Source organism: Ascaphus truei, chromosome 14 (assembly GCF_040206685.1).
Source record: "Ascaphus truei isolate aAscTru1 chromosome 14, aAscTru1.hap1, whole genome shotgun sequence".
Classification (NCBI taxonomy): domain Eukaryota; kingdom Metazoa; phylum Chordata; class Amphibia; order Anura; family Ascaphidae; genus Ascaphus; species Ascaphus truei.
In genome coordinates, this window is record NC_134496.1 from 22,960,007 (window position 1) to 22,987,393 (window position 27,387).

General features: G+C 44.9%; 1 protein-coding gene across 1 annotated transcript in view; it reads left to right on the top strand.

Annotated features, from left to right (window-relative positions):
• Positions 1-13,342, top strand: part of LOC142465799 (sodium/hydrogen exchanger 9-like) — a 429,942-nt gene extending 416,600 nt beyond the window's left edge. Inside the window, exons 11-12 of the mRNA XM_075570088.1 lie at positions 5,417-5,522; positions 7,915-13,342. Of these exons, the coding sequence (XP_075426203.1) occupies positions 5,417-5,522; positions 7,915-8,169 (361 nt within the window). The 3' untranslated portion in view covers positions 8,170-13,342. The remainder of the gene's footprint in view (positions 1-5,416; positions 5,523-7,914) is intronic.
• The last annotated feature ends 14,045 nt before the right edge of the window (positions 13,343-27,387 follow it).

Genomic DNA, 27,387 nt, shown 5'->3' on the forward strand with positions numbered 1-27,387 from the left:
TTAAACCTTTTTCACTGACTGCCCCACACCTCTGGAATGCCCTTCCCCTCAGTACCCGACTAGCACCCTCTCTATCCACCTTTAAGACACACTTGCTTAAAGAAGCATATGAATAGCACAGTAGATATTCTGAACACATGATACATATAGCTTGGCCCCCTGCAGACACACTTACCAGAACTCCCTCCTACTGTCTCTGTACGTTCTCCCTACCTACCAATTAGATTGTAAGCTCCTCGGGGCAGGGACTCCTCTTCCTTAATGTTACTTTAATGTCTAAAGCACTTATTCCCATGATCTGTTATTTATATTATCTGTTATATATTTGATTACCACATGTATTACTACTGTGAAGCGCTATGTACATTAATGGCGCTATATAAATAAAGACATACAATACAATACACACATGTAGACACACACACACACACACACACATATGTAGACACACACACACACATGTAGACACACACGCACATGTAGACACACACACACACACATATGTAGACACACACACATGTAGACACACACACACATGTAGACACACACACACATGTAGACACACACACACACATGTAGACACACACACACACGTAGACACACACACACACATATGTAGACACACACACACACACACATGTAGACACACACATACACACACACATGTAGACACACACACACACATATGTAGATGTAGACACACACACATGTAGACACACACACGTAGACACACACACATGTAGACACACATACACACACACACATGTAGACACACACATACACACACACATGTACACACGTACACACATACACACACACACACGTAGACACACACATATGTAGACACACACACACACATATGAAGACACACACACATATGTAGACACACACACACACACACACACACACATGTAGACACACACACACGTAGACACACACACACACACACGTACACACACACACACGTATACACACACACGTATACACACTCACATGTATACACACACGTATACACACACACGCGTGTATATATACACACACACACACGTGAATACACACACGTACGTGTACACACGTATGTGTACACACACGTGTACACACACACACACGTGTACACACGTGTATACACGCACATGTATACACACGCACATGTATATAGACGCACACACGTGTATGCACACACACACACACATAATATATATATATATATATATATATCACACATAGACACAGACACACACACACACACACACACACACATATATATATATTTTTGTAACAACAAAGAAAGCAACCTTACAAAAAGCACACGGGCTTACCAAAAAAGTGTAAACAGAGATTTTATTAAGGTGAGTTAAAAACAAGGGATAAAGATTAAAAGAGGGGGGGGACTCTCATCTACCATATATTGTATACCTAGAGGCAAGGGTATAACAGTAGAACCAATTCCAACACCCAATTCAAAGGACACAGGAAGCTCTGAATTGAGCAAACAAGTGTAGCCTATACACACACTACAGACTAGTGCATGTCCAAACAAAGAATCACCCGATAATACAGGTAAATGACTGCAATGAGTTGAAGCATGAATGGCACAAATATCAATATTGTATATACATCACCACTATTAAATCATGGGTGTCACGGGCAAGAAATAACCATAGCCTCTTGATCAGGAAAGAAAGGTAGGGGTCCCCCTCCACAGACTCCCACTCCAACGCGTTTCGACTTTAAAACGGTCTTCTTCGGGGAGTGGTGAGGGGAGAAATGAGCTAGAATTTATAGGTAAAATTTATTGAGGGAATTAGCGCCAAAAAGGGATTTAATATGGAGCAGCTGTGATAAATGGGAGTGCTCTCCTTAGAGCACAGCGTCCTGCTTGCTGTAATGACATAACTATTGACCTCATTGGTCTGGAGGAGTCATGTGGTACACAATAGGTCCCTCCGTGGCAGAATCAAAATGTGACGCATATGACGTCATCACGCAAAGCGCGTCATGACGTAAAGTTACCATGACGATCGTAAGGGTATATTATCAAACGGGCACTGGCCCAGATGAAAGGAAACAGTAGGGGCTGCACTGATTACAAATAAATGGCCCTACTGGTTCTCCAAAGTCAAACACTGCGTTGTAGCATGCATCGTAGAATCCGTTGGTGGATTGAGTGATGACGTCGATGACGTCATCACGCAATGTGAATCATAACGCGGGGTTGTCAAGGGGATCATATAAACAAAAACAAAGCAGTCATTGACGAGGAGGAAATCATAGACAGGTAAAGCACATGAATAAATTGTAACCACAGAAAAGATGTATGTGTATGCTGAGCAAACAAGGTCTGTTGAAAACCCCTGATTATAGTGTACACTAAGGATTAGTATATTATTATATTGAAAAACAATGTTTGTGATGGCTCCAAATACAGGCAAGAATAATCATTATCAGCTAACCAGATTAAGTAATAATACAGAGAAATAATCACAGCAAAACTGTATAACAATACACAATATTAACATATATTTGCTTCAATAGCCATATGCTGGTTATATGTTCTAAGATATTAAAGCAAAAGAATGAAAGTAGCACAATATGCCAAAAATATATGTGCTTAAAAACACACTTAATTATATTCACCTAGAGATCTTAATAAGACATAATTATAGAGATCAAAAAGAATGTAATTTCCATTATAGAGTCTTGATTAGAAAATGCAGTCTTGAGATTACTCCCTGATATAGCGGGCATGAGTCATTTACATCGCATTATCAAAAATCATTAATAAAATTCGCGCATATAAAAAAACATTTGTCTTATAGATACCAAGAGGCCAAAGGCATATAGAAAAATGTCCCTAGGTGAAATGTCCAAGTTGTAATAAACACAAGAAAAATTCCGTGAGCCGGTCCATATTCACAGGATTTACTATGTCATTGAGTCTTGCTTGGCTCACATGAGGAGAAGCGATGTCTCAAAGGCAACAAATAGCCCAAAACATAGGACGGGATATCCCAGGATAGGGTGACATCACAAGGAGCAAAATTTCGAAGACATCAAGTAGCTCAAAAAATGAGATGGGATATACCAGGATAGAGTATTGGTCCATGAAATGGTCCATATTCACTGGACTTAAATCATCGTTGAATCTTGATTGTATCCCACATCAAAAAAGGGAAAAATAATGTCTCGAAGGCACCAAGATAGCACAAAACATGAGATGAAATATCCCGAAATAAGATCAGAAAAAATGATATTGCAGATGCGCAGGTAATCAGATTGCGAGGTGGGGAATCCCAGGTAAAGGTGCTAATCCACAGCATGGACATAAGAGAAAAAGAAAAGAAAGGGGGGGGGGGGAGAGCCAAATATTAGAGCATCACAAAACCAGGTAAAAGGAAAACAAACCATGACAAGGAAGGATTGTTATAAAAACATGGCAAAGCCAAGGTAATCATTTAACCCCCGTGGCATCATGGTACCCAACTGCACGATCCACCTGCACTCCCTCCTCAACAGAGCCTTCTCAAGGTCACCACCACGGGCACCGAGAGAGACCCTGTCAAAGGCGAACGCAGTAAGGACCGCACAGTCGGACCCATGGCAACGAAAAAAATGACGGGCAACCGAAGTGATTTTCTTGCAGGAGTCTGAGTCTCGTTGTGCATTTTTTATATTGCGGGTGTGTTCGAGTACACGGAAACGGAGTTCCCTAGTGGTCATGCCCACATAGGTGAGACCACAGGGACAAGACAGATGGTAAACTACTCCCTTACTCTTGCAATTGAGGAAGGAGAGTATTTTATCCGTTCGTGACTTAGTAGTGTTAACACATGTTGAAGTTTGGTTCATATATCTACATGCAGAACATGACCCGCATTTGAAGAAACCTGGCTTGCGTTGTTGAGATAAAAAAGTGGGGTTGGCCTGAGAGGCATAATGGCTGCGGATTAACTTATCTCGCAGATTCGGAGATCTGCGACTGGCAAGACTTACATGATCACCAAGTACATTACTAAGTTCTGTGTCCGTCATCAAGATCCCCCAATGTTTCTGTAAAATGCCCCTCAGGTCAGACCACTGTTGGTTAAAAGTACTAACAAATCTGATTTGTTTCCTACCTTTATACACACACACGTGTACACACACGTGTACACACACGTGTATACACACGCACATGTATACACACGCACACACACACATAATATATATATATATCACACATAGACACAGACACACACATATATATACACATATACATACACACACACACACACACACACAGTATCCCCAGCACCACCACATCAGCACACCGGTATCCTCGGCCCCCCGCCATTCCCAGCCCCCATCAACACCATAAGCACCCACACATCAGCACCTTCGCACCTCCCCCATCGCCACACCCACATCCGCATCCCCACATCAACACCAAACCCTCCCAAATCAGCACCCTGAGACAATCACCATCAGTACAGCCACAGCAGCAGTACCACCGCACACCGCCATGGGCCACGTGGACCACTCCCCACCCAACCACCCAAATGCCACCCCCACACCACAAACATCCCGGGCAACGCCGGGGCTCTCAGCTAATATATATATATGTATGTATGTATGTATGTATGTATGTATGTTGTGGTCATGGAGGTTACAGTTTCCAAGTTCCTTGTGAGGTTGGACAACTTCCATCATCTCCCAGTGCCTCAGGCACCAAAATTAGATTGTCATAGTCATTAGGGCAGTGACTCATTGTGCTTGCAACATACTTTGTATAGCACTGCATACACTTTCAGAAATGTTACAATTAATGTTACTACCATGAAGTTGGAGCCTGCTTCCATTTAACTCCATGCGAGACATCCTGCAACGCCGGAGAGCGAGACTAATGCCGAGACCACATCAACATGCCAGTACCCGTCCTGACCATCGCTGCTGCATGAAAGACCAACTCGTTGCAACCGGGAAACGGTCACGATGCAGGGACATAGAATGTAGGTTGGCGTTTCGTTGCCGGTCTACGACGTTTGGCTGCGAACAAAATCGCCACTGGCGCTTTGCCGCCAGGACAGCTCGCCTCCAATCACCTCACCGCCATCTGCCATTTGTGAATGTCCTTGGAGGATTTCCCCAGCCGCAGGGAGAGCAAGCGAGATGTGCCTTGTGACTTGGCAGATCCTACGAGGACATTTAAAGATGGCGGAAGGCGGCGAGGTGACTGGCAGGGAGACAACCGGCGGTGAGTTGTCCTGGCGGCGGAGCGCCGGTGGCAATTTGGTCGCGGCCAAACTTCCCATTTCGTTTCGTTGCTGCCATCCGTGCCGTGCTTAAGGGATTAATAAAACATCAGAGGATCTTAGATTGGGTTACACATTGGGCCTATTTTTCTGCCACCGTTGTCGGACCTTAACCACCTGAACAGATACCTCAAGCCGATTCTGACACACGCCGGGCCGCCCCTCACAACCACGTTGCCGGAATGGTGTAACCCCATCGCCCGACTGCTGACCAGTCCCAAAGCATATGGAGTAAGTAAACGTGCGTGTGTAGGGTAAGGGAAACTATGGATCTTTAGGGGTCTACCATCCACAACCGTAGGATCAAACTCCGGCAGAACAACAGAGCGCCAGAGTTATCAACAAATACGGTATAAATCCCACAGAAAGAAAAAGGATGTTTGTGCGGATAAATGTGGGTAGTTCTGTGGCACTGGGGTTCTCCCCATGTATTGCAGAATGGATTCCTGAGCAGTATGTTACTTATATTCCTTGCAGGCTCTAGAGCAGTTCCCTTGAACTGGCCCGTGAAGGGCCTTGCAGTGACCCTTGGATACTGCACTCCGGCTAATTTCACTGTAGTTACTCGGGCAGCTACGTAACCTTTTCCCAATTAAAACTCGCTTGTAAGTAAGAGTATGTAAATATACGTGGTATCATGTTATAAATAGTGGCTCCACGTCCGCGATCAGCCTGATCACCCCCTAGTAAACGATAATTTGCCCATGAAGTACCCTGGACGGCATAAGGAGGGGGGCGTGAAAAACAAGTTAACCGTCGCATCAATAATGTGGATTCTAAAAAAAAATCTTTATACACATAAGCTACACAAAGAAAATGATCTATAGTTATTGAGAAATATTGACTTTTCTCTACTGGGATGAGGAGAGTGGCATTTGTAATGTATGTTTTCCCACTGGTAGTACCAAAAAGGCTGCAGTGTATTGAGATTTCTCACTAATTCCTCCAGGTTAGGTTTCTGCAATACCTGCTCAAACATGGCTATTTCCCCCATACTGAAGTATTCAAGGGTTAGTCTCATGCAATCGGTATATTAAAAATGGCTTCCCACGAAACATCCAATCACCCTTAAAGTAACCGTTTTACTTATTTACTCGTGAAAAAGAAACATTTGGCTTTTCTCTGGGTGCACTGACGTCACCAAAATCGGCTACTTCTGTTTCTGTTTGACAAATGATGGTTTGATATAGTTAAACAAACAGAACAATTTGCCCGTAGCTTAAAGCACTGACTGTGCAATCACCAAAATATATTAGGTAAAAATTGTAAAGATCTTCCAACCATTTATTTACCATGGAAATGTTAATTTTTTTTAAATACCTAAACGTTTATGGTTTAAACAAAAATGTTTCAATCAACTACTTGTCCCAAATAGTCGACCAGTTGACTTTCTTAGTGTGTGTCAATGCAGTATTTTCTTTCCCCTTATCCCATACTGTCCTTATCAGAGAACCAATAAAGATAAAGGGGGGGAGGGGGACTCTGGCTGTACAAGCACTTGCTGATCACACAGTGACATCACACCATGACATCACACAAAAGGGAGCAGCCAGAGGATATTAATTCCCTCCCAGGTCACTTTAAAAAAAAAAGAAATTAAAAATAATTATAGGTGTCAGATTTGGGGTAACAAAGGACATCAGATACCCAGAGGAGACTCCTAAGGCTAAGGCCCCGCTCCCAGAGTCAGCGCACCCGCACTGCAGACAGGCGGTGCGCTGAGATACACAGACCGCGATATGCGGTCTGTAGGGAGCGGGAGGTGGGCGGGAGTGGGAGGTTTGACAGGGAGGGGGGCGTGGCTTGAGCGGAGGGACCCGCTACTCTCCCCCCCCCTCCCTCCACGACTGCAGGAGGGACCCGCTACTCTCCTCCCCCCCTCCCTCCACGGGCTGCAGGAGGGACCCGCTACTCTCCCCCCCCCCCCTCCCTCCCTCCACGGACTCGGGCTGGAGCTGGAGCTGCTGAAGGTAAAGTTTAAACACACACACACGCAGGCACTCATACATATACACATACACACACACACACACACGCAGGCAGGCAGGCACTCATACATACACACGTACACACACACAGGCAGGCAGGCACTCACGCACTCATACACACACACACACAGACAGAGGCAGGCACTCACGCACTCATACACACACAGACAGGCACGCACTCAGACACACACACAGACATGCACTCACCTGCTTTCACTCCACACTCCTCCCCGCTCCCCGAAGCCTCTCCTCCTCCCGAAGCCTCCCCTCCCCATTGGCTCACAGCCACACCACGTGACGCGTCAACGCTAGGAAACACCATACTCTTGTGTCTCCTAGCGGCTGACGCGCCACAGCGTGTAGTCAGCTGTGCCGCCAGGGGGGACCGGGACCGGCTCGCGAGGATTCCCCTGCTGGTGGGGAACTCGCGACATGGCCGCCCGCGCCAACGAGTGCAGCGGGACCGAGGCCTTAAACATGTCACTGAAATTAGTTCCCTTTTGTCTTAGGAGCGGCTGTCCTTTTAATACCGGTTGGAAAAGAACAGTGTAAGAGAAGTGTTACTTTAAGTCGGTTTTATGCTGGTTGTGTGGGAAGAATTGTTAATAATCCCCTATGTGTTTCTTTACAAACAGGAGCAGCTGAAAGATGACGACACGGACTTCATTGTATGTCACGATGACTTGACCACCACATACGAAGAAACCGCGTCGGCTTCAAATCGGTCCCCAACCGCCACGCAGCCAAGGGAAGAGAGGGAGCCAGCGCCGGCAGAGAGCAGAGAAAATGTGCAGGAAGGAGACCTGGGGCTGGGAGGATATGAATTCAAACTGGATCGTCCTCCCAGTCACCCTCACTTAGACACAGAGGCAGGAAACAAGCAAATGTAAGAGGCATTGCATTAATGCAGGGGGGGCAACTCCAGTCCTCAAGGGCCACCAACTGTTCAGCTTTTAAGGATATCCCTGCTTCAGCACAGTTTGGCTCAACCACCACTTATTGAGCAGCCTGTGCTGAAGCAGGGACATCCTTAAAACCTGACCAGTTGGTGGCCCTTGATGACTGGAGTTGCCCCCCTCCCCTGCATTAAGGGAATCTAAACAATATTTCAGTAACTTTTTCTGTGCCACAGCTCCGGCTACACCAAAGCACCACCAGATCTTTTGCGGTCATGTGATCAGTTCAGTCATGACCGCCCCCAGCAGTCGGACACTGAATTGGGGGGTTTCCACTTCGGTTTCAAAATCAGGCAAACCACTTCAATCCCCTAAACGTTAGCATTTTTTTGCCGTGACATACCTGGTACGTAAAGAGGTTCTCTCGCGTGTCAGGGTCTGTCACCAGGTACATTGTAAGGGAACTCTAAAGGTGCTTTCACCACTGGATCAAAAACCACATGAAAGACTGTGATCAACACAGCTTGCCCGTGTTTTATACGTAGTGTCAGGATGCAAAGTCTTCCTAATAAGATTGTGTCTCTGGGCTATCTTGGTGTTTTTCCAATTAAATCAGTTACTGCATTTGAGTCACGGAAACGGTTTGAAGTCAATGAGAGTTTCCGTGTGATAGCGCGCCCCCCTCCCCCACCCTTTGGCACTATCGCAGTTTAACAAATAACACCCATAGTCCCATATGTACTAAGCGATGCTACAGTGCTGGAAGACCCGTTAAAGCCCATTCAGCCAAAGGAGTAATATAGCAGTTTCCCTTCATTCGTTTAAAAGGGAGTTTCACGTAGCAGACGAAAACGTGATCAACTTAGTCATGTAAATGGCGTCCTAAAAACGTGGAAAATTGTGGAAATATAACGCGTCCTTATGTACGTTTCAAGAATAATCTTTGCCGGCACTTAGGCCCATATGTACTAAAACAGAAACATTCCACGAGGCACCATCTGACTCCGGAACACACCTGGAGGAGCATTCACTTTAATGGTGCCTGTTGGGGCGCCAGAAGGTGTCTCGTGTAATAGCACACATGGGCCTTACCATCCTCCGGCATTAGCTATCTAATGACGACATAAGGATTACTTCTCAAGGAGAAGAGGAGTTGGTTAAAAAAAGATTAGGTTAAGATTCATAAACGCGGAGAATCTGATTAGTAAAGCAACCGTACAAATACAAAAAAACTAAAAAAACGTGTAAATAAAGACATCAGTCATCTAGCCCAGGGGTGTGCAAACTTTCTGCGCCCCCCCCGTTTGCGCACCCCTGGGCTTGTCTGATACCATATTACTACTGTTAGCTCACTCTGGCTCAGGTGCGCTTAGCTCCATTAAATCGGGGCAAGTAACGTCAGGTTTTCTAAATAGGATGTTGTTCTTCCCGAGTGTAACAGGCACCCACTACGCTAATTATATTAAAAAACAACAGCCATTGTGCAACTCATTGGCATAGGGTTAATATTAGGGTAATTTAGCACTACAACTTGCAGTAGCTTCAAATACCCCAACGTTAATTCATGTCTTATCTAAAGGCGGCGTTCGCTTTGTCCAGACCCTGTAATGTGGGTGGTATGGGAAAGAGGAAAGGGAACGATTTTACTAGAGTCCCAAGTGCTACACATATATATATATATCCCCTTCCACGCCCCGTGAAATCAACACGCGGAGAGACACCTGTGCACAGAAAGGCGCACACCTGAGATATGCTAATAGGTTGTGGCAAATAAAATGACCACGTGTGAGCACATTCACATGTCAGAGAGGGCTGCAACCCTGCCCTTCCCCATTATCTCAACATACACCACTTCCACTGCAGCCAGGGATTCTGGGTAGTGACATGCAAATGAGCACTCAGTGTCCCCTTTTACATCATATCCATTTTTTTTTTAATTTTTTTTTTGCAACTTCAATTTTATTGGTGTTTCTCAAACATACAATATGCCACCAACCATTGCAATGTACACCATCTCTTTTTCTAATTTAACAACAAATACATTCATCTTACATGACATACTTTGGGGACTACCTATAACATTAGACGTGACACACAAGACATAGGACCTGGGGGAAGGACGGGGAGGGACCCCTATAAGCTAAAGATTGCCGTATTACACAGCTCTTCAGTACAGCCGGGGTTACAGAAGTGCAGAGCCAGTAAAACCCAATAAAATATGCAAAGTATGTTGTAATTACTCATATTAGCAAATCTCTCTGGTATCTCAAGTGTGCTCATTTTTTCCAACCAAAAGTTTTTTATTAAGTGCATGGTACAGGCATCTTATAGGCTAACAACACATTGTCATGTAAATCAGCATCCATAGCACTACATTACAGTATATATTTACGTGAAACAACTAGACTGACAGGGGAGACACACTGACTCACAACTCTACAAAACAGAACAACAGATATGAAGGAGGGTGGGGCGGAGCAGTCTTCGGGACGGCTGCTATCTGTGTGGCCCTTGAGTTCTGGATCAGCTTCTGTTTGGGCCCTCAGATCATCACCAAGGTCAAATGTATCCCCTGTCCACCCTACCTGTCTGAGGTCTGTCTACCGTCAGTACCAGCCCATCCAAGGAGAATGCATTTTGAGCTATCATAGCAATATATTGGAGGCATCCACCCCTGGGATATCTGATTGGGAAAGCCATGGCGCCCACGTTTTTAGAAAATGTGTGCCAGTGTCGTTGACCAGACTCGTCAGCTGTTCCATCCGGCAAACATACCAAATTCTATTCCGAATTTTTGGGATATTGGGTACCTCCGGTAGCTTCCACAATGCTGCGATTTTGCACCGTAGGGCCGTGGCAAAGTGTGCTATTAATTTGTGCTCTGATCTGTTTAGGCCCTTGGTACGTCTACCCAGCAGAAACAACCAAGGGTCCAAAGGGACCTCGTGACCGAGAACATTCTGCAGCCAGATTCTGATTTCTTCCCAGATCGGGGCCACCTTGGCGCAATTCCATAGCATGTGGAGCAAGTCTGCCTGCTCCCCGCATTGTTTCGGGCACAAGGGAGGGTAATCTTTGACAAACTTAGCCAATCTTTTCGGGGTAAGGTACCATCTCATCATGACCTTATATGCATTCTCCTTTAATGTGGTGCATATGGAGCTCTTAGCTGCCGCTAGTACTATAGTGTCCCAGTCCTCGTCTTCTAACGTCTCCCCTAAGTCCTCCTCCCATCTTACCCTGTAACTCAGCTTATTGTCGTCGTCTTTTGCAGGACAGATCACCTCTCTATATATACCAGAGATAAGTCCCCTGGTATCTGTCCCTCTTGAATAGAGCTGCTCAAAATTCGTTCGCCGGGGGCGTTTTGGAATTTTAGTGTAGAACGCTCGAATCTGGAGGTACCTAAAGAATTCTGAGGTTGGAATTTTTTTGTCAGATTGAATTTGCTCGAAGGATTTTATTGAGATTCTGCCCTGCAGATGCAGGAGCCTCATGAGGCCCCTCTGCTTCCAGATTGTTAGGTCCTTACTCTGCAGGCCGGGAGCGAAATCAGGGTTGCCCACAAACGGAGTCATCAAGGAGTTTTGCCTTGTAAGGGCATATTTGTATCTGCTACCCTCCCAGACCGACAACGAGCTGCCGAGAGCGGAAAGCGGTTCACTGACGGTTCTAAACACCTGTTTAGTAGCCAGATTAAGTCTTGTAACTCCACTGGAGCGCAGCATTCCTTCTCCAGCTCTACCCAACGCCTAAGGCCAGGGTGCAAGTGCCATTGGGTAATTTGAGATAATTGAGCCGCTCTGAAGTATGCAAACAAGCAAGGTACCCCCAGCCCCCTTCTCGTTGTGGGCCTAATTAACGTACTTGACTTTACGCGAGGGGTTTTATTAAGTGTGCTCATTTTTGTGCACTTATGATCCCCATGTGATTGAGGAGAAAGAGAGAGATAGGTACACAGAGAGATAGGTACACAGAGAGATAGATAGGTACACAGAGAGATAGATAGGTACACAGAGAGACATAGAGATAGATAGAGAGCGAGATATATATATATGTAGAGAGAGAGAGATAGATAGAGAGCGAGATATATATGGGGAGAGAGAGATAGATAGAGAGCGAGATATATATATATGGAGAGAGAGAGAGATAGATAGAGAGCGAGATATATATGGGGAGAGAGAGATAGATAGAGAGCGAGATATATATATATGGAGAGAGAGAGAGATAGATAGAGAGCGAGATATATATATATATGGAGAGAGAGAGATAGATAGATACACAGAGAGAGAGAGATACTGTCCCGGCCAGCTTTATTCTAAAGCTTGCCGGGTGTATAGCGGGCTAACCGCGGGTCTCTCTGTTTAAAACGGAGTTTCCCGCGCGGCGGACGCTTCAATAGATGGCGCTTACTATTGAAAGCGCCCGAGGCACGGGAAAACGGCCGAAGATAACCGCGCGCCGCCCGCAGCTGTTTTTAAACTGCGGCGGCAGCCGCATTAGTTTAAAGCTGGCCGAGACTGTAGATAGATAGATAAACAGAGAGAGAGATAGATAGATAGATAGATAGATACACAGAGAGAGAGATAGATAGATAGATAGATAGATAGATAGATAGATAGATAGATAGATAGATAGATAGATAGATAGATAGATAGATAGATAGATAGATAGATAGATAGATAGATAGATAGATAGATAGGTACACAGAGAGAGAGAGAGAGAGAGAGAGATAGATAGATAGATAGATAGATAGATAGATAGATAGATAGATAGATAGATACTGTCGATGTATTACTCATTTTAACTGCTAGCGCCTGAAAGTCTCTGCAGGTTATTAGCGCTGCGGGAGAGGGTGCAGTGTGGCCAGAACGGATGATATAAAGCTGCAGGGCAGACTTTATGTCGTGTAATGTTCACTTAAGCACTATCTATGGCTTTAATGTTTGGGTTCTGTACAAATCACTCATTTGAGAGACGTCAAATTAACGGAAACTCTTTTATTACAAAGAGGTTTTTTTTACGGCAAACACTGAGCGATGAGGGGGAAGAAGAAAGTCTGTGTACCAGGGCATTTTTCAGCATTAAGTTCCACTTAGCACAGTGGTGACCAACTCCAGTCCTCAAGGGCCACCAACTGGTCAGGTTTCAGGATATCCCTGCTTCAGCACAGATGGCTCAATCTGAGCCACTGGTTGAGCCACCTGTGCTGAAGCAGGGATATCCCTAATACCTGACCAGTTGGTGGCCTTGAGGACTGGAGTTGGCCATCCCTGCTCTAGTGCAGGGGGGTGTGAGAGTTTTCTGGGGGGGGGGGGCACTGGCGGTTGCAGAGGCCCTGCACTCTTCCGCGAGGCATTTAAGGGGGCATTTATGGGGGACCGCGCGAGTCCTCTGTAACCTCAATTTACCGGGATTCAGCCGGCTTCTGGTCACGTCGACATGACAACGCAGCGTCAAATAACGCCGTGGAGTCATGTGACGTGACACATCGTCATGGTAACGCCCGGCAAATGGCGCTGCGGGGTCACGTGACCCTGGAACGTCATTTGATGCTGGGTCACTGGAGAGGGGGGGGGAGCGAGAGCTGGAGCCGGCACATAGGGGGAGCGTAGCAAACAAATTGCGCTCCCCTGCTCTAGTGTATTAAACCGTTTCTTATACCTGGTGCCCGCATTAGCAGTCAACGTGGTAGATTATTTTGACATCGGATAAAGAGGACACACAAAAGACCACAAGTCTGACACCTACATCTCATTATAACCTGTGCATCATGTGACTCCTCCCTAACTCTAGTGTTCGACTTGGCTATCAAGGGCCCACAGAGGAAAACGATTGTAGGGTCTGACTATTGGGCCAGAGCTCATGCATATAATACCCAGGGTCATACATCGATTCATTTGTGCTTACATGCATAATACTAAAACATGCACTGATAGATGCCTATACTGAACACGTGTGTACACACACTAGGACGCAAAGCAGACAGCTCTCCCTGCAGCCGCAGTCACACAGACACCCGTGGGTGAGTCCGCCAGTCTTCTGAGTTTGCCCAAGATTTCAGTTTCCAGAACATGTGACCTGAAGGGCCCTATATGGATTTCCTTTAACAAAAGGCCAGTCTGAGTCTACCTAACATATCCTACAGTCCATAAACGCCGGGCTGATGCACACAGGGGAACATTGGAAACTTGTTACATTGACGCAAATGAAAATTAAGCTCTTTGTATTCATGTTGATACACATTTGCCTTAATACATAGCCCCCCAAAAGTGTTTAATAAAGCAGCCGTTCCTCCTCTTTAGCACGTGTGAAATGAGTGTGTTCAGCCTTAAAAAACGAGTATTCTGTGTGTGCAGAAATTCTCCATTTATCAGCATCTCAGAGTGATGGGGCCTGTGTAAGTTCTTGCAGCCTTCTCATCTCAAAGTCTATTATTTTACTCAAATGTCCGTACTTTATAATAGGTAACCTTATACAAAACAACAACCCAACCCCTTCAATAAGGTTTCAGGAGCCAGTCTAAAATTCTCTCCTGACTTGTCAATCCTCCTCATACTGTATGTACAGTATTGGAGAAACAAAGCAAAAACATGAGATAGGAGATTGGGACAGCCGCTGTGAAGCGGATCTACAGAAAGGGACTGGTTGGGGCATGTTTACTAAGCTTTTCTCTACCTTAGGGCAGGGGCGGACAACTCCAGTCCTCAAGGGCCACCAACAGGTTGGGTTTTCAGGATATTCCTGCTTCAGCACAGGTTTTGAGCCACCTGTGCTGAAGCAGGGATATCTTGAAAACCTGACCTGTTGGGGGCCCTTGAGGACTGGAGTTGCCCACCCCTGCTTAAGGGGACCTTACGGACCATTCTTTTCAAGAGCTGGAAGCTGCTTTCCGGCTTAGCGCCGTTTAGTCAACCTGGGCTGTTTATGTAATTTGCCTTGATTCCACTTCTCAAGCAATACTGTGAAGATCTACCTTATCTATGTATATCTATATTTTATTTTCATATTTTGTTTCTCTCTCAAGTTTAAACAAAAACGACCCTTTAAAATATGAATCTGAAACAAGAGCTCCAATCTTAACGCGTTGGATGCCAGAGACGTCGTCAACGTAACAGAAAGCAGGTCTGTCAAAGGTTAAAATGTACAGTCTCCTGCACAGACCGTGGTCGATGGAACAGCCATTTTTAAACCTTCCAAATCAAGCAAATCCAATGCATTTGATCTATTAAAACACTTTCTGATATTAACTCATAAGCGAGAGGTAAAGTGTATTCTGTTCACGTGATGGTCATAGACTTCACTTTACTAAGTGTATCTTATTTTTATATTTCTTTGATTATAATAAATTGTTTTTTTAATTAACTCATTCTACATTCAGACACACAGAGTGCTTTCAAAAGGGTTCTCTTCTCTCTAGTTTTGACAAAACACTTTGTGAAACATATGGAATCGGGCCCAAAACAAATACAGTTATTTCCAGACTAATAAGAAAAACGTTTAGTAACATTTTATTCGTCTGGTTTTTTTAACGATGTATTGCAGAATTGACATTTAACAGAAATGTATTTCTTTTGTTTAATAGTTTTGTAGATTTTTTTTTTGTTGTATTTGCAGAAATGTGATGTCATCAGAGGTCAGGTAGATTGTGTGGGGAATTTACTTGATGGTAACAGTAGTGCCTTATTTTTACTGCAGCCTTACGTCTCAATATGGGGAAAACCGTCGATATTATCCACCGTGGAACATATGCAAGTTTCACTTTGAAAGTGGATCTCAGGGAGGAAAAGGTTAGTCAGAAAAGTTCTGAGAGTCAATGTTTTTTGTGCTTTTACTCAGGTTAGGAATGAGTCCATTTTTCTCCTGAGACTTTGCTTGAAAGGTGCAGAACCTCGCAGTCAACCGCTTGTTACGGAAGTCCCCCTTTTTTTACCCTGATCATCTGCCTGGCGTTGAAATTCTTCTGTTGTAGACCCGATGACTGCAACATTGGAATCCCTGCTGCATTTATCCCACGTTCGATGTAGGCTCCCAATGGGTCTTTTCGTCAGCCAAGGGGGTTAAGAATGCGGTTGCTTTAATCCGCCTCCAATATTGTCTGCTACGTGGGACTGCACCCTTTAAAGTGGTCTTAGTCCAGGGGTGCTCAAATCCAGGGGTGCTCAAATCCCCCCCCCCCCCCCACCCCCAACAGGTCAGGTTTTCAGGATTTCCCAGCTTCAGCACAGGTGGCTCAATCAGAGGCTCAGCCGAAGACTGAGCCACCTGTGCTGAAGTAGGGACCGATTGAGCCACCTGTGCTGAAGCAGTGATATCCATAAAACCTGACCTGTTGGGTAGGGGAGGGGGCTTGAGGACTGGAGTTGAGCACCCTCTGCTTTAGTCAACACTTGCAACAAGCCCTGATGCTACGCATGGGCAGGCAACACAGTAGTATATAAAATCCCAAATCGTTATTAATGGGAGACAATTAACTTTTTTACCAGCCTTTTTTTTTTATTGTATTAGATCTTTGTGTTTTTATTCTTCCTATGTAACTGTATTAATTAAAATGTTTAATGAAATGAAAGAAAGCTTCCTGGTTTGTATTTTTAGAGACTCCGTCTCCAGCTCCCTTGTAGAGAATGTCGCAGTTTTTGCCGAAATGTGGTGTTTTAGCGAGTGCACCTTTAACGTACCACTCAGCGCCCGGTATTTATCAACGTGTGATGTGGGGTATCGCGCCCATTTTGGTGGTAACCAGCATTGACGATTACACAAAGACAACAGGGATTTATTCTATATCCCCTGAAGAGGCTGATCTGACAGTTTTTAGATGAAATCTCCATTGAAGTAAAAGGTAGGGGTGCCAGATGGCTTCTCCAAAAATACTGGACACAATGGTGAAAGGTGCGACCCGCATGAGACCACACACACACCCCTCTCACCACTCTCTGCTCCATGTTGTTTCATCCTCTCCTTGACCCCCCCACCCCCGCCCTCCCCCAGGCTCTTGACACCTCCTCCTGATTGGCTGCATTACCCAGCAGCCGCCAATCAGGATGGAGGAAGCTGTCCAACCCCCTAGCCGCAGCCCTTCTCTCTCCCTGCTCGGGGAAATCCCGCGGCCCCCCCAAGACGGTCAGGTTACTATGTCCAGAGAGGTAATACCGGTATACACATACATGTTCAGAGAGGTAATACCGACATGTCCTGTATCACCTCTAATTATTTACTGGACAGAGTGTCCAAATACAGGACAGTCCGGTTCAATGCCGGACACCTGGCAACGTTGGTAAATGGGGAATTTGGGCCTAAAACAGCCTGATCGGATATAAAATAAACTAACTCCTGTGACCCTTCACCAGATACCACATTCTATAAAGGGAACACTAATCCCACCGAGATCCAGCACCCTGAGCCTTCTTGATTCTGAACTAACCGTTCGAACATTGACGACTGAAATTATTCTAAAGATTTCCTATGGGAATTTGTGTTATTCGTTTGAGTAAACATCAATGGCTCTTCCATGTGTGCATACATGTGATTAAATAAAAGTGATAAGGAGCTTGCGTTCTTGGGGCCAAATGAACGATATTATACGGGGGGGGGGGCAAACTCCGTGGAACGGACCTGCGTCACTTTTTTGTAGAGATCGCCAATAAACTCCATATAGTGATTATGAAATCCATAGGACTGTGCTGGAATACTTTTTTTGGAGCGGATGAATGCCTTTTCAACCATTATTTCAAGTTTCCAGCAATTTCTTCCCTACACGAATACCAATGGTTATAACTCATACTCTGGATCGGTTTCATGCCTTCCTCAATATGGTTTCCAGTTGACATGGCATTAAAAGAAAACTGGGCAAGCTCTAAACATGGCAGATGTAGCAGCCCTTACTGTGTCCGGCCCAGGAGAAAGCTGCATGATGGTGGCTGCAGCTACCCTGGCACCAAAGGAGTATCACTGTGGGAGGTCCAATCCGGAAGCATGGACACACCCCCCCCCCCCCAGCCCCTTCCCTGCACAGCTGTCGCGGCAGGCACTGCAACGTCTGTACCAGTACAAAGCGATGGGACGTAAGACCGGCTGGATCAGAGGAGAGTAGTAGTTAAGAGAATATAGATTTTAGGCTGGATATCAAAGACTGAAGGTCAATGGGACGCAGGCTGCGAGTATAGCAAGGAGAAACTGGAGAGAGGTCACCATAGGATAGAGCAGTCTCCAGAGCAAGTTTCGGTTTGTGCAAAGAGGTGAGAAGAGCGAGAGAAGTAGAAGCCATGCACACCTAGTATTATGCTACATAGAGTACTCCAGAGAGCTCAGGAAGGAGGAGGAGAGGCAGGGAATGAATGTTAGGTTGAAAGCGTTAAGAGCTTTTAGATATCAGATTGGGGAAAGATGCTAGTCACGGGTGAGAGCAGGTGGGGATAGGTTGGTGGTAAAAGGTTCGGAGAATTATCTCCTGCCGTACTAAGAAGGAAGGAAGGATAGGGACAAGGTGAGAGGAAGACTTGTAAGAGCATATGCTGTTGCGAAGGAAGGAGGTAGGCTTGTAGAAGTGTGGAAGCAGGTCACCAAGTAATGATTTTTCAAGTTAATGTATCGACTATCCAGGTATATGACCCAGAAGACAAATGGGCCGCAAGCCCTTTCTCTCTAATACATTTGACCGAAGATCTGGTTCACTCAAGTGTTTCATTAGCTCTTCTGCTGTGAATTCGCCGGGTCATCACTCTGAACCTGGCAAATTGTTGCTTTTGTTACAAGGAAATAAGCATATTGTTGCACTGGAACAACAACATCTTCTCTAGAGATGTTAAGTCTTCTTTATTTGCTTGTGTTACTTTTAACAGATCGTGGAACGTTGCAACCTGACAAGTGGATGCATTAGGAATGTAAAAATTGTATCTGTACAGAAGAAGTGTGGGCTGCAGGCTCTTATGTTATCCCAGAGGCACTTATCTCTTCAAATGAGATAGATTGAACTCTTAAAACAGATCCTTTCTTCTCAGTGCCATGTCTGCCATGGATTCAGAGATATTTCTGTTTGTAGTTACAGGGAAAAAAATAGATATACATGATTCTGTAAAAAGTTGAAGACTGAGCCACCTGTGCTGAAGCAGGGATATCATGAAAACCTGACCTGTCGGGGGCCATTGAGGTCTGGAGTTGGCCACTGCTGTTACGGATTAAGGGTAACAGTCAATGTCTCACCATATTGTCCCCCGACATACACAGTCCACTTCAAGGGTTTAGCTAAATATTTAAACTTCTACCAACTGACTCGGAAATATACGTTTGAGAACCGCCTGGCTAACACTCTTGTGGTTAATAAGCACTGCATGAGTATTCTTAAATGGCAATTACCGATATTGTAAACCAAAATCATGCTCCTACATTTGCTACTAGGTCTGTGCTGCATGCATTGTGTTTTATTGCATCTCTCGATACTCCCAAATAAATGAAATGTGCCTTTATCTGTACTGTTCATCTATTTTGTTGCAGCAAATCAAAATATCACGTGAGCACATTCACACATCTCAGAGAGGTCTGCAGCCTGCCTTTCCCATGATCTCTTAGCATGCAGTGCTTCCAGTGCAGCCAGGGATTCTGGGTAATGACATGCAAATGAGCACAGTGTGTGTCACTCTTTGCTTCTTATCTATTTTAACACTGACCCCCTGTAAGCATATCCCTGCCGTATTACACAGCTTCACAGCACAGCCTGGGTTACAGAAGTGCAGAGCCAGTAAACCTACTCACGGACAGCTATTTCGAGATTCGAGCCTTTGGCTATTTTATTACAAATGTTTCTTTTTTTAAATGGAGTACATTCCAGCACATTCTTTATTTTAAGATACTGCCTTTGGGTAATCTGTAACACCCACATCCAGTATGTGGGCTGGTGACAAAGTGACAGAACATTGCAAGCCTTGTGACTGGACGTTCTGAACATGTCACACATCCCTCATTACCCCGCTAACAATATGAAGCAAACCAATCCTGGTTGACTGACTGTAAGGACACTTGTTGGAAAAGACCTCAATACAGGTCTCATCCAAACAGGGCGGGGAGAGTTATGAGAGACGTGGACACGGTGATTCTCTGATATTAAAGGGGCCAAGCAGGAGGCACTAGCATTGCATTTTACCACAGTTCCGGTCCCTTAGGCTGCGCTTACAGTGCCGGCGACAGCGACATTGCGTCAAAACAATGCATTGCCGCCTTCGCGTGCGCTTATAGTAAGCGCGACGCGACGCCTTGGTCGCGATCGCTGGAAGTCATCTCAATTTGATTTTTCCAGCGACCACAGCGTGATGTCGCGTCACCGGCACTATAAGCGTAGCCTAAAGCATTACAAAAGTTACAGCAGCAAGACCCCCGATCCAATCCTTTTTCAGCTGTTATATACAGGCATGTTTTGGAATCTTAAGTGGTCGCTGACTGGAAATTGCCTGTAAGCCAATCAGTATCTGACTTATGATGTTGCAGTTGCGGATTGGCTGACAGACAGGAAGATGCCTGGCAGCCATTTTGGAAGAGCGGAAATGCCATATTCCCACATGTTATGTCACAGCCCAGGGGTCTCTGGGTGTAGGAGTGCCACGGCCCTTCCATAGTAGCACTCCTGATTCAGCAACCTCCCATAAAAGGGTACCGATGGGAAACCTGCTACACATTTTTTGTTCAGAAAGCAACGTTAACCCATCAGCGAAACCTTCCGCCTTTGATGCATGGAAGACTTATTCTGTGAGTGCAGAATTCATTGTAACATATGCAGTTTGCGATATGCAGCGAAGACTTATCCAATAATACGTTTGTACTTCTGCATTTGTTTGTTTTGTCTAGACCAGGGGAGGCCAGCTCTAGTCCTCAAGGGCCACCAGCAGGTCAGGTTTTCAGGATATCCCTGCTTCAGCACAGGTGACTCACCACCTGTGCTGAAGCAGGGATATCCCTAATACCTGGTCTGTTGGTGGCCCTTGAGGACTGAAGTTTGCCCACACGTGACCCTGACCAATGTGCTGGGAAGCCGTCTTCCCATTGTCCGTGAAGCTTTGAACCCCATGTACTTGGATGGGGCTACATTTTCCCTCCCAAGGAGAGGACTGTAATGCATATGGAATAGGGACCACACAGAAAGTGTTGACTTTAGAGAAACACCATTGTTTTTGCTTCTGTCCTACCTCTAGAGGCCCTGCCAGCTGCTCTAAGTAGCTGAAGGTTCCGAGCTTGAACCAATGGGAGCAGAGTAAAGACAGAAATTCTCCTCTGGTAATACAGACCGTTAAATAATAAGTGTGAAACATGCAGTTGATTTCATGAATATGGGCGCATGGGAATCAATCTAACACCTGCTGTAATGGGAGTATATCACTGGCAATATACAGTATACAGGCATACCCCGCATTAACGTACGCAATGGGACCGGAGCATGTATGTAAAGCGAAAATGTACTTAAAATGAAGCACTACCTTTTTTCCACTTATAGATGCATGTACTGTACTGCAAACATCATATACGTGCATAACTGATGTAAATAACGCATGTGTAACAGGCTCTATAGTCTCCCCGCTTGCGCACAGGTAGGGAGCCGGTATTGCTGTTCAGGATGTGCTGACAGGCGCATGCGTGAGCTGCCGTTTGACTATTGGGCGATATGTACTTACTCGCGAGTGTACTTAAAGTGAGTGTCCTTAAAGCGGGGTATGCCTGTATGTGTATTACAGTAACCAAGTCTCCCCCCTGAAAGAGTCATCGAAAAAAACACCTGCCCCTTTGACAGGAAATATTAACTTTAGTCATTTCAATCTATTTACACACACCCCTCCCCCAAATGTAAAGTTCCACAGTTGATTAGTTCATGGTATACACGAGACTTTTCAAGTTCCTTCTTTGGACTGGACACGTGAGATGGAAACTTACAAAGCCGTGAAAGCCTGCAAGTTACATCTGCACAGAACACGCATATTGGCCTATGAAAAATGTACAGACTATCTACAGCTTTCCCCCCAAAAAACCCCAACGTTATTTCCAGTGGTCTGATTACTCCTTTTCAAGGCCACTAGTTTGGCCTCATTAGTGTTCCCTTGAGTCTTCTCTCACAGGCCTAGTCTGTCTGTTTATACCACATACTGCTTGTTAGCCACATTTTTCTTCTGCAAGTGAACTCCTCAAAATTCAGGATTTGCCCTCAATGTTTTAGAAACATCTATGCACAGTTTGTTTGATTAAACAGCCATGTTATCCAGCGCTCCACCGCAACACAGCATATTTTTTTTGTGTCCTGCAGTAACTGAATTTGCAGCGAAAAGGGCAAAACAGGATTAAATATTCACATCATCAATAATTGCAGATAATGCAGCAAAATTAGAATATTTCGATGGATTATTTTTTTACTCTGAAAGTTCTTTCGCAGAGCTCACAAACTTTTTTCAGTTCTCTCGCCTCATCTATACACATGCACTCACATACATGGGAGAGAGAGACACACACACACATAGAGAGAGAGAGAGACACACATGGGAGAGAGACATACATGGGAGAGGGAGACACATACATGGGAGAGAGAGTGACACACATATACGGGAGAGAGAGACACAGTGAGAGAGACACACACACACCTACATGGGAGAGACACACATACATGGGAGACACATACATGGGAGAGAGACACACACACATACATAGGAGACACACACATACATGGGAGAGACACACATACATAGGAGACACACACATAGATATACATGGGAGACAAACACATTGGAAAGAGACACACACATACATGGGACAGAGACACACATATACATGGGAGAGAGAGACACGCATACACACACACACACACACACACACAGAGACACAAACACACTGACACACAGAGAGGGAGAGACAGACAGACAGACATACTGTAAGGTAGAAGAACTATGTTATGCCCTCCAAGGGCTTCTTCAAAAGGTACTGTAAGTGACTTATTGTTCACAGATCGACGTTTCATTTCTCACTTAGGATATTTATCAAAATAATGTGCGGCGCAATGAATACAGTGTATAAATATATATATATATATATATATATATATATATATATATATATATATATATATAGTCTGCATGTCAGCCCTGGTATTTTTATCAGAAAAAGAGAGTAACTGGATGATCCAATTACCCTCCAAAGAGAAGCCCATTGGTGGTGCACACCAAGGCTGTTAAAACTTAACATTTAATGATATAAAATAATATAGGTTTACACTTGCTTGTAATCGTCATTAAAGTGTGTATGTATACAATAAAATACAGGAAAATGAGCCTTGTCCTTGTGTCTATTTGAAAATGTATCCAATGCACATATACTAAAATAGTATGTGATCCTTATGCACTGTAACAAAGTTTCTGCATTGTACTGGCAGGTAAGGTCAGAGATCTGTGATGGCTATCTATATATAGCCTGGCCTTCGGCAGCTATAGCTAATTCTGGGCCTTTCCTCTGTCAGTCCTGTTAGAACAGGCAGTGGAAAGGTTAATTCCTCCAGTTGGTCTGTTTTGCATTTCAGCTCTGAGTATGTAGCAATATTCAGGGGCAGACCTAAGCAACATTTGAATGTGTTAATCCAAAGGGTGGATATGGGTTGGAACACCCCCTGATGTGTGTGTGAGCCAATCGGTATCCAGCTTTGAGTTGTAATGATTCAAAGCTAGAAACACTCCCTGAGGATATTCAAATTGAGACATATTCCCAAATTCAGTTAGTGATCAGGAGTCTTCAGAGAGAGAGCAAGCCAAGAAGAGTTCTCTCCCTCCTGCCCCACCTGGGTGAGGAGGGAGGGGAAGTTAAGCTGCCATGAGCAGAAATGCAGAGAGCCAGATCAGGCCTATGATGTTCTGCTGTATGCTGTGTATGCTGCTCTGAATAAAGAACCACAGAAAGAAGCTGCTGTGTGTGTGTATCACTGTTCCTGGTGTGAGGAGAATGGAGTGTCAGTGGGGGTCTCTCCTCTGGAGACCCCAGGGGATCCCTACTGGCTGGAGGCACTGCACCACCCAGAGAGAGCAAGGTACCCTGTCCCACACCACCTCCTGTCCCTGTCCTGGTTCTCCCCACAACACCGCGGAGCCCTCAGCCCTCCTGTTTACCAGCAGGTCACAGCACCCAGACCACTCAGAGTGACCAGAAGGAGTGTACCCCCCAATCTCATGTCGGGTGGGGTACCATAGAAGGGTTACATATATATAAAAGCCACGAGAAGCATGACGCAGCTCTAACATCACTGCATAATATTAATGCTAATCTAATGAAAATCCATAGACACTTGCCATATAAAAATATGCAATCAATCGACCTGGTATGGTAAACCACTATAATATATACAATGATTGTAGCTGAACACAAATACAGCAGGGCACCGAGAAGGGGGCCGCCATGTTGAATTTAAAATTGCGCATGCGCAGAATGGGCGGGTGCCCCCGGTGCGCATTTGCAGACCACCGGTTACGCATGCAGACCGCCGGTTGCGGGCGCAGACCGCAGGTCGCACATGCGCAGAACGGCGAAAATGCCGGTATGCGCATGAGCAGCACTGAAAATCACCGGATCCGCTTTCCGCTTTTTTTCACTATACGGCGGGCCTCTGGAACGGAACCCGCCGTATACCCGGGCCCTGCTGTAGTATAAAATCCTTGTGTAGCTGCAGGCAGTGCCAGGGTTAATGTCTCACCAGACTAGGCATGTGTCACTTCCTATATTGTTTCTAAAATGTTGCACTTCCAGGCACATGTTTGGCCTGGTGTTGTCTGGAAAGTGCTGGAGGGTCACATCTCAGGATAGGTGACAAGTAACTATCTTTCATCTGTCCAGTTACTTGGGGCAGAGTTAATGCCCCTCCCTTATTATATGCCACTCCCTTCTTTTCCTCAGACCCCAGGAGGATTTTACCATCAAAGATCAGCCTCCAAGGATCTTATCATCATCCACACCCCAACTTTGTACCCATTAAAGGGGGGTGTACAGGTCCACCTGGCCTGCAGGTAAGGAGCTGGCAACTTTATTATTTTCCAGGCAGGGATAGTGTTTTTCTCAAGAATAGGGCCCTAGAATAACAGGAATAGGGGATATTCTGTCACAGAAGGGGGAAAGAGGAAATTCTCTCTCTATATATATACAGCCTTCATGGTGAAGATGCCTAATATGTGATTCCTGTAAGGCCTATGCTGAAAGAAGTCTACATTGCTGTAGGAAGCAATCCTGTCCCAGGGTTAAGCACGGTCCTGGGAGTGGGTTGACACATGTCCAGGTGTAGGGTCATGAGGTGGATCTATTCTTGGTTCCATTTCCAGATTTAAGTTGAGATCCGAAATGGACTTCTACCAATGGGAGATTATGGATGCTGCATTGAGTAAATGCTGCAAACCTGTCCTGATGAATGATGCTGCTACTAACAATAAAGTGACCCAGTTAAAAGTTCCTGCCGCCTTTTATATTTTATTTGATCACTCCTCAACTACAGAGTTGGCACTGATACCATAAAGGTTACCCTGAGAAGACAGGTAACCGCAGAGCTAACACACACATTGGAGCAGGTACAAATCCCTGTCCAGGCAAAAGACTGTATATCTACCTCATTTTATGTACACACTATCCCTGCTGCCGGGGGATAGGGATGTTACATACATACTGTACATACATATATATACATACATATATACTGTGACAAACGGCTTACTCTGGGGCTTTGCCGTCTGTCCAGAACAGTTAGAACCGTTGTTACTCCTCTCTCAGCAAGCGGTTTGTCTCTTGCTGGGTTGCATTCGCCTGTTGCTGAGTTGCATTAGTCTCTTGCTGGGCTATTAGCAGCTGTTGCTGGGTTGTATTTGCCTCTTGCAGGGCAGCATTCGTCTCCTTCTGGGCAGCGACATTGCGTACCAACGCACTCACCACGTCTTCCATCTTGTTTGGAAAAAAAAAACGTTTTTTTTTTTCTTAAAGTTCTTTAACCCGCAGACCTTTTAGTGTTCTGCCTGCATTCTCCACTATATGTGACAAACGGCTTACTCTGGGGTAGGTTAAATGACGAGGCGTAAGGTGCTGTTCCTTTAAACAGGCTATGCCTGGTTTATTCAGTCCCAGGCACTGAGGCTGCCACACTGAATACAAAAGAAAACACAAGCAAAACAAAACCCTGCTCATCTGAGCAATAACTTAACTGAGGTTCACCCTGACTGGGGTTGGGGTGGCTTGCCCGCTTCCAACAAACAAAAATAAGGACCTTTACAATTTGAGAAAAGGAACAGAATGAGTTAACCTGTTTGGGGAGAGGCTTTTCCCCTCTCTGCTTCCAGCAGCATTCCTGCCTCCAGTCTCTTGGGGAGAGGGGAGAGGAACCAGGAAATCAGCCTTAAATACCTGATTTCTATCTAGCAGGACAGGTGACAGAAATCAGGCAGCAGACAAACTCTGGTCTGGATCCCTCATCCCTCAGTTCCAGCAACTGTCAAACTGTGGGATGGAGTGCATGTATTCTGAGGCTGCACTTTCTTGCCTAAACAGGATAGAAGCTGTCCAGTATCCTGGGATCCCTATATATGGAATTTGGAGGCACTGAGTATATATATATATATACATATACATATATATATATATATATATATATACATACATACATATATATACATACATATATATACATATATATATCGCTGAATGCACGCCAAATTTGGATGCTGGGTGATGCCAAAAGTGCTCAAAACTATACTGTCACCTAAGGTCTCCCGGAGACATTTACAATGAACTGAATTAACCTATAGTGAGATCATAAGTGTGACAGACAGGAGAAAAAATTCGCACTCCAAAATAAAGATTTGAGTGCATAAAATAAAGTGAGAGTATCACTACAGTGACTCAATCATAAGTACATGAAACTACCTCCAAACCGGGGGAGTTAATGTTATAGATCTCTAAAGTCAAGTCCTTCCTGGAAAGAAATTCATCGACTTTAAACTAAACAGAGCAAAATAAAGTTTGTGGCTATTACCACGTAGTAACAGAAATACAGGTCACATGCTAAAAAAAACTTCTGCAACAAAATAATGTCTGGGATTTTGTTTAGTCTCTAAATATATCAAAATTCAAACATACTTTGTGTTTATTTAATCACCCTAATTAATCTTTACTTTTTTTTTTTACCATGTTTGAGACTTTTGGCCTTATTCTGTTAGCTGCCACAATATATTT